Consider the following 14,703-nt stretch of genomic DNA (forward strand, 5'->3'; position numbering starts at 1 on the left):
TTCTATTGATCTTACAGCTGTTCTTCTGCCATCTCTAAAGCACTCTGCCATTTCTTTCTCAAACCAACCTCTATACTTTGAGTGGCCAGTGGGTTTAAAAATATAAAAACTGAATTTACAATTTTTGCCAAAGTGAGAAACACTGAAACTGATGAAGAGGCAGTTTCCCTCTTTAAACCTTTCATCACTTGGATGTGAAATTCATCAATTTGAGCCAATTTACAACAAAACCTGGGATAATTAAACACGAAAAGGTTGGATGTTTAGGTGTTGCAATAAAGTCAGATATTAGGATTTCCTCACCAACAAAGAAGAGATTTTGGCACAAAGGTGGTGTTACTGGAGATAGAGTTCATTGTGGTTTAAATAAAACGATGAATGTTGATAAATGCTGTTGTTGAGCTTTCAACAACAGCTCTGCACATATTCTAAGAGGTCACTATGCCACAATGCTGAGAAGCACTTTACAAATCGTGTTATGAAGAGACAAAACATTGTGGATTGAGCAGATATTGAGATGACAAACAAACAAACACAGACACGCGTGCACACACACACACACACAAGTGTTTAGTCCAGACCAGGAATTAGGCAGACTCATTGGTGAGTGACAACTGAAATTGAATTTCTCTGCAGTGAGAGCCCAAAGGACTCAAGGGAGGAGACACACACACGCACACACACACAAACCCAAATGTGGATACAGACACACTTACACACACAAGCATGGAAAGGCGCACACACACACACACACACACAGACACATGCATCAGCATGAACAATTACTGAATAATTGCTGGCACAAAGATGCACACTTTCTCTCAGTGTCACTCTGTCTTTTGGTTTTCACTCAAATGCACACGCACACACACACACACACACACACACACACACACACACACACACACACACACACACACACACACACCAGCTCCGGTCCTCACAAGTCCCTCCTCTCCAATTTACTGCCAAAGCTGTCTCTTCACTGCGGATCTCTTTTCTTTACCATTACAATGAGAACTGCATCTGGCAAAAAGTTTGCGGAAGGCCTTCATGAACTCGCTGCCAGTTAGATGCGATTCCGATGGAGGTGAATGGAAATGGCGGCAGGAGGCAGAGAGGCAGCAACTCCCTGGTTCTTTTTTATCACGCCGATATCGAAATGACGTCACTGCGATCTTATCAAAATCCTCATTTCCTATATTTGACGATGGCTCAACACACCGTCTTGTGATTTGAGTCGGCCCGACACGTGCAAGGCCCACTCTCGAGATAGAGCTGACCGATTGGAGCTAATCTGCGCCTAAATGAAAGACAAATTAAGAGTCATTTTGAGACGGCGTGGGGTCTGCCATTGCCCAGCTGAGTCTACCGGAGCCTCTACGTGGCCCCGTCCAGGACCCTCTGCACTGGCCAGTTTAGCGTCAAAGCCACGACCATCCGTTTGCAAAAGCTGCAGAGCTCCATCATCCAGCAGCGGGGGAGGGAGGCTGAAAAGACAGCGGGGGGGGGGGGGCACCATCTGGCCGACTCTTGACTCATTTGAGGTCTGACAAACTGTAAATTCATCAAAATCACCGCCCGATATCATCACGTTCCGAGCTGTGGTTCAGCCAACGAGCTTTGCAACGGCAGTCATTTCAGGTGAAAACATCAGAATAATCATTGTAAAATTTGCCATACAACAGTATTTGTTTTTGCTTTTTAGGAGTGATGATAGCCTTAAGAGACTCACACAGGTGGGAACCTGAGGGAGCAACTCTACCAGCAATTACCCCGCTTTCAGTGCAGCTAATAAGAACTTACGTCACGGGTCAACATGTCTGCTGTGAAAAACAAAGACCGTCCAACCACTCAAAGGATCTTTGTTTAATTGTTTACTATCCACGGGGAATTCTAATAATGCTAATTGCGGATTAGCTGACACACCGGCCTGCCTCTGGGTGAGAACAGCACGACGCGAGGAAACACAACTGTCATTCTTTATTCTCTTCCTTTTTTTCCCCACATGTATTTAACAGCTAAATGCAGTCAGACACAGCTGTACATGTTCTTTGAAAATGCTGACACAGTTGTTTATGTGACATTTGTAACCAATGCTTTGTGTGTTTGTGTGACAATCGGACCGCAGGCGGCTAGTGTGGGGTCACTGCACAGCACAGGAACAGGAACAGGTTTTTGGGTGCTAATAGCATTAACGTGTCTTAACTGCGATGCGTCTCGGGCCACAAAGTGTGATGTTAATAACTGTGGGAATGTGTGACACTCTGACCCATTAAGGGTTATTGTCTCTCTCGTACTCTGTATGCCATGTGTCTCACGCTGCCCTCAAACGCAGTATACAGGTTATATATATATATATATATATATATATATACGATGTGCTGAATGTCTGGGAAAATCTTTTTCCTCCAGGCTGTCTCCGTCAGGTCATTATCCAGCGAGAGAGAGAGAGAGAGAGAGAGAGAGACACCTCTCCAGGTCTCCCGGGACAGGAGGGGGAAGCTGAGGCTGGATGTTCACACACTATATTTAAACCACACGCAGACGGACACTTACTCTCTGTTCTTCTCTCTCTATTCATTACTCTCTCCCTCAGCCAGTCATCCCCGCCTCACGGCTCTCCTTCCCTCTCCCTCCCCATGCGGCAGTCCAATCTCCCAATGCGCGCCTTGGTTTTGTTAAGCTTTGTTCTCCCTCGACTGTTGACGACGCCGATCGCTGCTCGGTCCGTCACTCTCTTTCTCAAACTTCGTCCGTGTAACACTGGCAGATTAATAGCTGGGCTGCCGAAAGGGGTTCTGTTGCAGGATATCACACAGGATATTAATGTGCATGATGCGTATTTCAATAGCGGTCGAAAGCCTGTCGGCTGTGAGAAAACAGGGCCCAAGAGTCAAGCATTAATGTGAATCTTTTTTTTTTTTTTTTTAACGGGTCATTGTGCATTTTATAACACTGCGGTCTTTCTTCCATGTTTGCCTTGAAGTCCATTTTCACATCTGCAGGCATTGTACATCTCTCAAACTTGAAGGTGGCGAAGCAAAAATATAAGGAATCAAGGAAATGACATTGCCTTTGAAAGGTTGACGATGAGAAAGGCGCGGTGATCAAGAGGAGACAATTGAAGACGGAATATAAAAACTCAAACCCATAAAACGCCTGAACCTTCCTTACTCTTAACTGACTGCATGTTACTGATGAATACAAACCATTCAGGAGAGACTTGGATATCAATAATACAAAAGGAGAACGAATTGTTTATAACTCAAAAATGTTTCACTAACTCATTTGTAGCTTTTTCTAAATCACGCTCACGTTTTCTTTACCTACTTATTCACTTTCATGAACTTTTTTAAACTCTCTCCCACACTGTAAAACAAATGTTGCATGGTAGTAATTATAACCCATGCAAATCGTTTCAATTTTACTGGAAGTGTTTTAGTCAGGAAAAAAATGTATAAGCTTACCATCCCTGATTAAGTAATGGTCCAATTTTTAATAACAATTATTATTAAGTGCTTACAACCTAAAGTTAATATGACCTATTTAATCAAGTGTTTCTGTTAGTGTACATTGGTTCTAAAACGCAGGTATGCTTTACTTTAAACAAACACACCGGGTGCAAATTGTTACCTCACATTTATTGAGTAGATTCTGAAAGTTATTTTTTACAGTGCAGAATGTCCCGCTCTTCAGATCTTTCCCACTGCCTCCGTTTCTCTCCCCACAGGGTGAAAAAAACTCTGCTCTTTCACGCTTAGTGGCGGCTTCCACCCCCCCCAGGCATGTTTAGCTGTCTTCCCCCCCCCCCATACGGTGAAGTATTGTATTGAAACGGAAGGTGTTTGCAGAGGTCACACCTCGGATGAATGTAACCGCTGGTTGAAAAGAGATGAATAACGATGACCACATTTAGGCTACGTGAAGAGCTCGTGGTTAATAGTTTGTATCAGTGGCCAGTATCAGATCTGAGGACTTTGTGTGTTAAACAGCACTTTGCACACAAGTGCTAACAAAGCACGGAGGAAGGACGCACAGCTTGGACATCAAAAGCAATCATGGAACATAATGAAAATAAGGATGTGGTTCAAATTACACGGTGAAAGCAATGGAGCATATAGAAGCCAATGAATAAGAATGTGGACTGATTCAGCTGATTTCTGTGTTTCACTCCATCACTGCTGCCTCTGATGCCCTTGCCGTGTTAGGGTTTGATTAGGTTCAGGCAAAAGACGGAAGTTGTGAATCAATAAATGACAAAAAAAAAAAAGAAGTCTTGACATTGGAAAAATGAAAATGAAGAATTACTAAGTTTTGAGGCTCTATAATATGTTATATTACTCTTGCCTTTTTTTTGACAGAAGGGGAGTAATTCACACATCAACTAGAAATCCATCTTAATTAAATGTAAACACGGCCTTTTCCCGCCAAGGAACCAACAAAGCAGAGCAAAACCAAGACGTGGTGGAGCACAGCAGCAAGAACAACACGCAGCGTTCTCTGAATCTGCTTTTGTACTTCAAGTCCTAATTTGGACCGGACTCTACATTTTGTATAACATGTAAGAATGTACGTTCTTACAGCTAAATCAGTACTGCTTCTAAAAACAGAATAAAGAAACAGATGAAAGAAAAAGACATTTTTACACACGTTGGCCGCTGAAGTTTCTTAATCATCCGTTCACTGACAATTTAACAAACAATAATGCATCTGAATGTTCAAAGCCCAGATTAATTGCATAAGATCACGTTACGAGCTAAAAATGTTCAAAAACCTCATTTACGGCAGGCTCCTCAAATAACGTCCCACATAAACACCACGTAATGTAAATGCCATGCAACACCCTGACATTTAAACAACCCCCCCCCCCCGCCCCCGCCCCAGATATCCGCCCCTTACCGGAGTGAAGTTCATGACTTTGAGGATCCAGATGGTCAGCGCCAGGTTCACGATCATGGTGACGAGAAGGAGGAGGATGAAGAAGTACAAGCACCTCTTCCTCCAGCCGTAGATCCCCACTGCCGGGTAGACCTGGGCGCCGCACACCGACGCCCCCCGCTGGTGGAGCGGGTTGGGCTGCGCCGCGAGGATATACTGCTCCTGGGTCATCTGAGGGGGGGGGGGGGGGACACAAATAGCACACTTTTCAAATGTGTGAATATACGGATGTATCCAGACGGGAAAGACGTTATTTTCCAAAAGACGCAAGTTTCTATTCCTCCCTGGTTTTTTCATGCATTCGGTACATAATGAGTTTGTTTGGTGGAGACAATGGAGACGGCAGGTGAAGAGGTAGAGAGGTAGAGAGGGGAGTGAGGAGGCAAAGCATGACGCACCGAGAGAGAGAGAGCCTGCAAGTGAGAAAGACCGGAGCGTGATAAAAATGAGATAGAGGCGGAGCGGCGAAGTGGAGAGATAGCACCAGTAGCCGCAGATAGGATAGGGAGGATGGAGGGAGAGGAGAGGAGAAGTAGATAAGACAGCAGGAGAGGACAGAGTCCATTAGTTGTAGTGCAGCAGGAGGAGTCATTGGTGGTGCGAGATACGGACACTAGCTCCAAGGCACCGCTATCCGAGTCCATCTCCGTCTCTCTAAACTCTCTCTCTACCTCAAATTCTCTTTCTCGGTCTCCCTAATTCACTTCCTATCTCGCTCCTGCACCTCCCGCCGCCTTTATCGGCCTCCCCCCCCCCCTCTCTCACACACACACACACACGTTATGTCTTTATTTGCTGAGACCGCATGACCTTAACACCTCACTGACTGTTATTCCCCGCCTCGCCGCCGCCCCCTCTATGCCATTTCCTCCACATAGTCTCACATGATGATACAAACACTTGATGGGATACATCAAAATGTTGACTAATGCTTTCCCTGCTGAAAGAAAGAAAACACAGACTTGGCAAATAGCATTCTGTGATGCGTGTCTCTCTACTGTTGTTAGAATGCAATAATACACACTGTTTAAAACTGCCAAATGTCAACGGGTGTTTGAGATTGAGATGGGAATTTAATCCGATCACAGATGAAACTGTTAAACTATTCAAATGGCCTTCTAAAATATAGGCCATTCATTTCAAAAGAAAAAAAAAGGTATGTAGGCCGACCAATAATAACATATGGAGCAGAAAACTAAGGGAACATCCCACAAAAAGCCTGTGAATAATCAACAAAAAGATAATAATACTAATGTTCCCACAGCGTGACGACGTGTCACAGAACACAGTGTTGTGTTTTCCTCTTCTGTCACGGTGGCGGGCTCTGTTATATTTTGTGTGGGGGGTAACTTTGCTTCCTGCCCTGGTGTGTTTTCTCCCCCTCTGTGATTGTCTGCCGTCCCCCTGATTGTTTCCTCCGGTGTATAATCACCTCCCCAGTGTATTTAAACCACGCGTGCGTGCGTGCGCGCGCGTGCGTGTGTGCGTGCGTGCGTGCGTGTGTGTGTGTCGCCGTAGGTCTGTTTCTCTGCGACCCTGACGCTGAGCTCTGATGTCCCCGTGACCTCCTGCCCACTTTCTCCTGGGCATCTCGTATCTCAGCTGTGGAGTCCTCTCCTTACCTTCCCTGACACGTCTCACTTCGGGAGCAAATCGGTCCACTGTTTAAAGGAGGTGACAAAAGGATAGATAACAATCCTCCTCGTTGAAAAAGGAAACAAGTACATTCCAATCACGCGCTTAATATTTGCCATCCAATTACTTTTAATATCATGCTGGATACGGGACACATATTGATGCCAACCGGAGAGAGGGCTTAATTTTTTGTCAAGTGGGCAAATGGGTTGTTGTTGATTTCCCTTTTCAAGGTGAACATCTTCTCCCGCCATGTGCTCAGATGGTTTATATGTTGCACATATTTGGGTCCACCTGTCCGTCTGTGCAGATACAATGCATGTAAATCAATAGAAAGCAGCAACCACCTCGTAATTAAGCATCAATAGAAGTGTGTGTGTGTGTGTGTGTGTGCTGTTATGTTGTGTACTGGAGTTTTCTGTGGTGCCCTGGAATGCTAATCTTTTGTTCTTGCATGTATAAAACAGTGGGAATCGATAGCTGCACAAAGGTATCTATGTGAGTGTGTGTGCTACTGTGTGTACATGTGTGTGTGTGTGTGTGGTTGGTTGGATATTTTTGCACAGTTTGTTTCTCAAAGGCGAGAATGCAAATCAACGTAAGCCCTGAAATCACAAAAAGAAGTTACAATTAGTCGCATACTGGACTGCATATGTAGTTATGTTGTGTGTCTCATTTCACTCACGGCTATCAATCCCACTCCACATCTTGACATTTCATTTTTTTTCCCTCCCCAATTGCGAGTATCGTATTCGTCATACTTTAGTCACCCTTTCCTTCCATCTCATTCCTTCCTTCCTTGCTTCCTTCCTTGTTTGCCATTGGTAAAACCCTCTTTCCTGTCAGTCATTCACTTTGCCTCTTTAATTCACATTCAAAGCATATGTGCTCTCACTTTCCTCATTTAGTCATTCCTCCCCACTCTCCGTTTCTAACCAATCCATTGTGTTTATATTGGTTTTACTCCTTCCCGTCCTATGTCCCCACACTCATCTCCCCCCCCCCCCCCTTTACTCTTCTAATCACAGCCTCATCTAACTATATACACATGATGACATTTTGACAGCCATAAGTACAGCTGCTGTGAGCCCTTCGTCGCTTGATCACCGTCACGCTGAACCATCAAGTGCGCTAAAGGCAGTGATCTCAGGAGATCCATAATCTAGATTACACACATAGCAGGTATAGAAAGGGGGCCTATCATTTATGTGTATGGCCAAAAATGAAAAGCCATGGCGTGGCTTTTCATTTTTGGCCATACACATAAATGATAGGCCCCCTTTCATAGGGCAAATAAAAATGAAAGAAAGATTATGAATAACTTCGGGCAGTTTACGCTCATATTTAGGGACCCAGATGTACTATTTGTGAACGTGGCTATAAGGGTTTGCCTTTTCTCTGTGTGGATTGGTTACGAAGACCATCAGGGAAACACAAGAGCACTATTACATAAAAATAAATCTCAACGTGACCGTCGTTGAACACAAGCACATGACAGGCCGACATAATTAGGTAACCCGGTTACACACTCACACACGCATGCAACCAGACTGAGGCTGAGCTCTGTACTTTGAGGATTAGAGAGTAAGAAAATGAGAGGAAATGAAAAAGAAGAGAAGAAGACATAAGAGACGAATGAGAAAAAGAAAAAAAGAAAGGAATTTATATGATCGTGACCCAAATGCAACCCTGCAAAGCCTCAACATGAGGATCACAATACGAAAACAAGAGCTCATGGCAGAAGACGAGAGGACAGGATGCATTACTTGATGGGATTTTTTTTTCATCTTCCACGCGGCTCATTTTCACATCAAATTCAAAATGCCTGATGAGAAATGAATGATGAAGTTGCCCTGTGAACAAGTCACAGGAGGACCTTGCAGTGAATAAAGAAAACAAGATCTTGATCAGGCCGGGAGCAATATGACAATGAGTAGGACTTTTTACTTATTATGTTAACTTTAAGCTTCTCATGCACGAGACATTTCTGAAAACTTGGGACACTAGTGTCCCCCTCTCTCATCACGCAACTTGGTGGAAGCTGTAAATGTAAGCAAGCAGAGCGCACACACACACATGTGCTACGTGCTACTTGGTACTGTGGATATGGGTGGATTTGATGCGGCCACACGGCTGGATCAGGAACAAAGAGACGGACGGATGGACTCGGATACACAGCTGAAGTGCAATGAGCGATGGGCGCTGGGGCAAAACGCCGCGTGTCTGTCGGCACTCGATCAATACGAGCGCTTCAACATCGCTCCACGTGTGAGGGCTTTGACATTCTCCCTCTGTTTCTCTTCCCCGTCGGCATCCCTAATGCGAGCTTCCCAGGAGAGCATCAAGTATGCGTAGTCGGCGCCGTTTTAATGCATCGGACATGGCATTTGGAGAAACCAAACTCATGGAGCTTCTTTTTCTGTAATGAGTGCTGGCTATCCCTTACTATGCAATTCTATCAACTTGGAAAGTGGCTTAATGGATCGCAGGCCTTTTGTTGATATCTGCATTGTATTTTGCTGGGATTTCTATTTTGTTGAAATAGTACCTAAAGATCAAGGTTCGACCAGCTATTGACTTGTTTGCTGGATTAGGACTGGATTAGGAATTAATCATGTATTTGCATGTTCGATATAGAAAGGGAGAGAATAGTCGGACACGTCACCATGAAAAAACAAGCTTTCAGGCTCACACAATGTTATAATATATAACTGTTATTATTCCTACACTCTTATACAGGCAGTGAATGCATCTAAGGAAAATGTATACTCTATAATTGGTGACCATGTGTGCCCCTCTAATCACTAGTTCTGACTATTCTCTTTTGTTTGTAATGGATGTCCTTACCGTGTTTCATAGTATTTGGGGAAATGTTTATTTTAAAATGTGTTTCCTATTACTATGTGTAGTCAGTAAATTGTCTTTTAAATTTGACAGAGGAGTCAACAAGGAATTTTATGTCAAATACCTAAACGTGAAACAAAGTGTTTGAGTTCCCACCCGTGTGTGTGTGTGTGTGTGTGTGTGTGTTTCTGAGCCATCCACTAGCTGACCACCTGGGTGCCCACAGAGGGACGGCACGCTGTCCAAACCCAACAACCTACAGCCAACACACAGCGCTCCCAATTCAGTTCACACACACACACACACACACACACACACACACACACACACAGGCGTACACAAAAGTAAAAAATCCGGCACAAGCAAACACGTGCACATATAGACAGATAAAAATCACACTGCGGCTGCATCATGCACCAGCAAACACACACAGGAAAACCGACAAACAAAGCATGCGTACACACACACACACACACACACACAGACACACACACACACAGAGCGCTTGTGTGCATTTAGGACAGATTTACCAGGTTCTGCTGAACACACCAGAATGCACAAACACAGATTAACTGTTTTTGACAATAAAAAAATGACACAGCAAATTAAACTACATCACAGTGAAATATGAGTTACTGGTTTACTGGTTCCAATATATATATATATATATATATATATATATCTGAAGCCACGTTTCCTGAATCCTGAATAAAAATTATGATGTTGTTTTTTATATACTTTATTTCTGTAAAGAGGTAAAAATGAAATCATTTGTAGCTTAGCTCAAAAGGTTGTAACGGGTGTTCTGCTGGACTGGTTCCTCGATGTATCTATAGGGGTTCTTTGGACTTCATTTGACTTCTATTGTAAAAAAGCAGCGGATCATAAAACAATAAAGAGTTCGGTATTCATCCCCAACATTTTGACTGTTATTCTAGAGCAAAACCTATGTTTGTTCAACGTCTGCTTTGGTGCTAAAGGGTTTGATTGCTACTACTGTTTCTCTATTTATAGAGATTCAGCTGATTAAAAAGCTTCTCATTTATCTCTCTCGATTTAACTCCGTCCAATGATGTGTTTGGTATTTTCAGGACCCACGAGACAGATGAGAGGATAATGGAAAGGAAGATACAAAAACCACAGGAACCAGATGAGAGAGAGAGAGATAAAAGCAAAGATTCTGGTTTGATTGTCACGTTCACTACTGGCCACATCGGTCCCAAACCTGGCCAGTAGGAACCCTTCCATACTGTGGACCAGTTATCGCATTTATGTACCTTTGTGTTCATTTCTATCAACATCCCTTTCCTTCTCTCTGGCATTTATTCTCCCTCCTGCTGCGTCAGCATCTGTGTCCATTGCATTACGTCACTTAGCCGACGCTTTCATCCAAAGCGACTTGCAATGAGCGCATTTCAACCGTAAGGATACAAACCCGGAAGAACAAGAGACACGAAAGTGCAATTTCATCCAGTCAATCGATCAAAAAGCTGTCAATGTTAAACACCGCAACCAAAAGAGCTCCTTCATGGGAAGACGGTTGGTTGGCCTTGTAGCCTGCTTTGTTGAGAGAGTATGCCGTTTCCTGGTGAGCATGCAGATCATACAGCTGACGATCATTTCACACTACAATAATCTGGGTATTGTTCATCTAATACGTATTTCACAATGAAAAATCAACGACTGATTCACAATCATCGGAAGTTGTTGTGTGCGTATGATTAGTCCCAATTATGGCAAATAGGAAAATAGGATTTCTAACTTCATTTTTCACTGCAGGAGTCCGTCGTCGCTGATTAACGTGATGTTGCATTCCATGAGATGCCAGGGACCAAACATCTAACAATGACTAATGATGAATAACCGTTTCTGCTACAACTAATCCACATGAAATAAAGTCATTGTGCGAAGGTGGATGCATGCCTGCATCTACTCCTTCATTTTAGATATCACACCAGGAATACATCCCCTCACAGCTCCACAGTCAACTCAAAAGCCTTCACTCACCGAAACCACCGAGTACACGGAGCAGGTGCAGTGGTTCCAACAGGGGACGTGACACTTCAGACCGAAGTAACATGGTGACGAGCAGAAAGTGGGAGGAAACAAGTTCCGCTGAAGAATGTGCGTTGGGGGGGGGGGGGGGGGGTTGTTGCAGTGGAGATGTTAAAAAAAGGAGGAGAAAATAACGCTCTATTCCCTGCTGGTGGGGGGGGGGGGGGTATATAGACGCCTGAGAGCGGGAAACACAGGGAGGATTCACACAGAAAGACGATCCCAAGGGCAGGCGGGCCGGGGGAGAGATGTGATGGACGCCCGCTGGAGGCGCGTCACATGCTTGAGTGTGTATGTGTGATTAAATCTTTCCCGGTGACAGAATCAGCACGCAGGCTTTATGGCCCTGCTCAGTGAGTTGGCCTCCTCCATCACTTCCACACACACACACACACACACACTTGCACATAGGCTGTGTCAATTCATCACGGGACAAGTTTTCTAAAACTTCTACTTAAGACACGTACCATATAACCACGTATTCCTCACCATCAGAGGAACGCTGACATACAAAAGAAGGATCGCACAGCAGAAAGAAAAGCCACTAAAAGTCCAGTTGTCGCTTTAACGAAAACCACCTAATGCCCCGCCTATTATCACCGACACACACACTGCGCGGTGCACACCGCCCTCAAGGGCCGATTTAGCATAACAGGTCAATGGGGAGATTTCCACAGTCAGCACGAAGCAACACTGTTAGCACAAAAGGCCGCTAACAGGAAGCACCCTCCGTCCCTCCCCGCACTCCCGGCTCTCTCTTTATCTCCCCCCCCCCCTTCTATCTCCGTCGGCATCACTCACTCTACTTGCATTTCTTTCGGACTTCTAACTGAGTTGTGTGTTGTTCGCCCGGCGGCCCTCCTCAAAGCTCCCCTTTCACGGCTTTGACCGGGGAGTGTGTGTGTGTGTGTGTGCGTGAGCGATGTGTGTGATGTATGTCCAGCAGTCACTCACGTCCACGTCCCTCAGTGGCGCGCTCGTATATCAGCCAGTGGGCCCCGCGCGGGTTTAATGGAAGGAGCCCGATGCCTGGATGACAAAGGGAGGGACGGAAGGAGACGGGGAAATAAGCCGGCGCGAGACAATCTGCCGCATGCGGCGTGCAGCCCTGCCCGTCGCCGGCTCCGTGGCGCCTGCTCTCCTACGCTCGCAAACGTGTTTGCTTTAATATGGCGCCGCAATTCCTCTCTCCTTATTAACGTTTGCAGTGGTCTGATGTTTGCCTTTCCAGGCCTACATTTCACTTGCATTGGAAGAAGGTCTCTCTCACACTCTCTCCGCCTCCGCCTCTCTGCAGGCTGATTCAATCCATTTTTAGTATTGAGGCTTTTCATCAAATTCCAGCGACAGTTCCAATGAGAATTAACGACCATTGGGAAAGGAACCCCAAAACCAACCCAGTTGCAGTGTAAGCATTGCAAATACAATTATTGTGTATCTCACCGTCATGGCTGGATCAGTAGTCTCCTTTCTGAAAGACTTTAACTTTATAATCCTTACATATTTTCCATATATAACAAGGAGAACAAACACACACTACTGGTTTCAGCGTTCTGCAGCATGCTACATACTGACAGTATGCAGTACGGCAGGTCAGAAGGATATGGGCCTCACACACACACACACACACACACATATACTGATGAATGGCGTTGCTGATAACCCGATTGCTGGATGCACACATTACATGGGTCGCTAGTGTGTGCGTCAGCAAAGCGGCCCAAGCTGAGTTGCTGGTTTAAGAGCTGACGTGGGACTACGGCCAGATGGGAGGAAAGGAAATGAGCTGCAGGAGAGGTCAGCAGAAGCCATCGTTTCCGTCAAATACACAAAAGAGGCACACAACTTTGTAGTTCTACCAATATCTTCATGCTAATACTTTAGCATCACTTGATGAGATACAGACTAAGAGGTATTTGCATCACCCAAAGTAAGATTATTCGACTTTTATGCTATCTTTCTGTACATTACTCATTAAACCAATTAAATAGATACAACCAAGCCAGGAGGATGTAATAACTACCATTGTGGTGGTATTTTGGCTGCAAACATCTAATTATGTCATCGAATGTTTGTACACTTCTTTACCGTGGTATCATTTAGGGCTTCAAATGTTTTCATCATCAATTCCTCCGAGGATTGTTTGTTTTCTTTTTCTAAATTAGTCAAATAATTGCTTGGTCTGGGGAACACCAGCAAACGAGAAGAAATGCAAATCACAATTTCCAAGAGCCCTCGGGGACTCCATCAAATAACTTTTTATCAAGTCAACAGTCGAATACCCAAATATATTTTCCCATTATGGGCATTTTTGCTTCAAAATCACAACAAAATGTTTCATCATGATAGTAGCTGATCTTTAGAGCCCACTGTCCACGCTCCACTTGCACGTTTTAGATTTCTCCAAAATGTGTACACTTTCCCTTCAGGTGACACCAGCTAATTAAGTGTAACCAAGTGACAAGTGAGTGTGTTTAAATGACTGAGCTCCTCGCAACGTCCCAAGTCTTCTTTTTTCAAACACACAAATACAGTTGTTTATCAAAAAACAACAAATGCCTCTTATCCGGCATGCATCATTGACCTGCTGTTACTCTGCTGGTGTGATTTATTAATTACTCTGCTGTTTGAACGGCTTGTTTAAGGACACATCTAATGAGGTGCTTGTGGTTCAGAGGTGGGAGTCATTCATCAGCAACGCCATCACCTCACAGACGCCGATTGGAGGCCCTGACGTGGACACCAAAGCATCGCCTCTGCCTGCGACAAACGCATAATGCACGCATGTAAATACAGTACAAACAGCGGTGATTCCCCTCCGTTATATCACACACACACACACAAAGACAAAGTGAAACAAACATGCCGACTCTGGGTATCAACGCCAAGGGGAAAACGGTTCATTTTGAATACTTTGGGGGCTTTTTCCCTCCTTCTCTCGGAGTGGCTAGAGAGATGTGTTGGATTTGGTGGAATAAAAAAAGGCAACTACATCTGACATGATTGTGTTCTCGGTCAGCCTCCCACTGAGAGAACGTGTGGCTTCTGTGTGGGCGAGCGTGAATACACTTTTCTGTGCGCCAGCCATTGGGCAGATAGGCCCTGTGCACGCGTGGTGGGGGCGTCTGGGAAGCGTGTGTACGGGCGGGGGCTGTGTGAATGTTTTGCCAAAACAGTGTGTTCATGTGTGAGCGTCGTGCCTGGCGAGGCTCATTATCAGTTGTTCTT

General features: G+C 44.7%; 1 protein-coding gene across 1 annotated transcript in view; it reads right to left on the reverse strand.

The window, feature by feature from the left end:
- The window catches only part of LOC119218307 (zeta-sarcoglycan), a 217,066-nt gene that overhangs the window by 87,527 nt on the left and 114,836 nt on the right, over positions 1-14,703 (reverse strand). Inside the window, exon 2 of the mRNA XM_037472630.2 lies at positions 4,903-5,112. Within this exon, the coding sequence (XP_037328527.2) occupies positions 4,903-5,112 (210 nt within the window). The remainder of the gene's footprint in view (positions 1-4,902; positions 5,113-14,703) is intronic.

This window comes from Pungitius pungitius, chromosome 9 (assembly GCF_949316345.1).
Source record: "Pungitius pungitius chromosome 9, fPunPun2.1, whole genome shotgun sequence".
Lineage (NCBI taxonomy): Eukaryota > Metazoa > Chordata > Actinopteri > Perciformes > Gasterosteidae > Pungitius > Pungitius pungitius.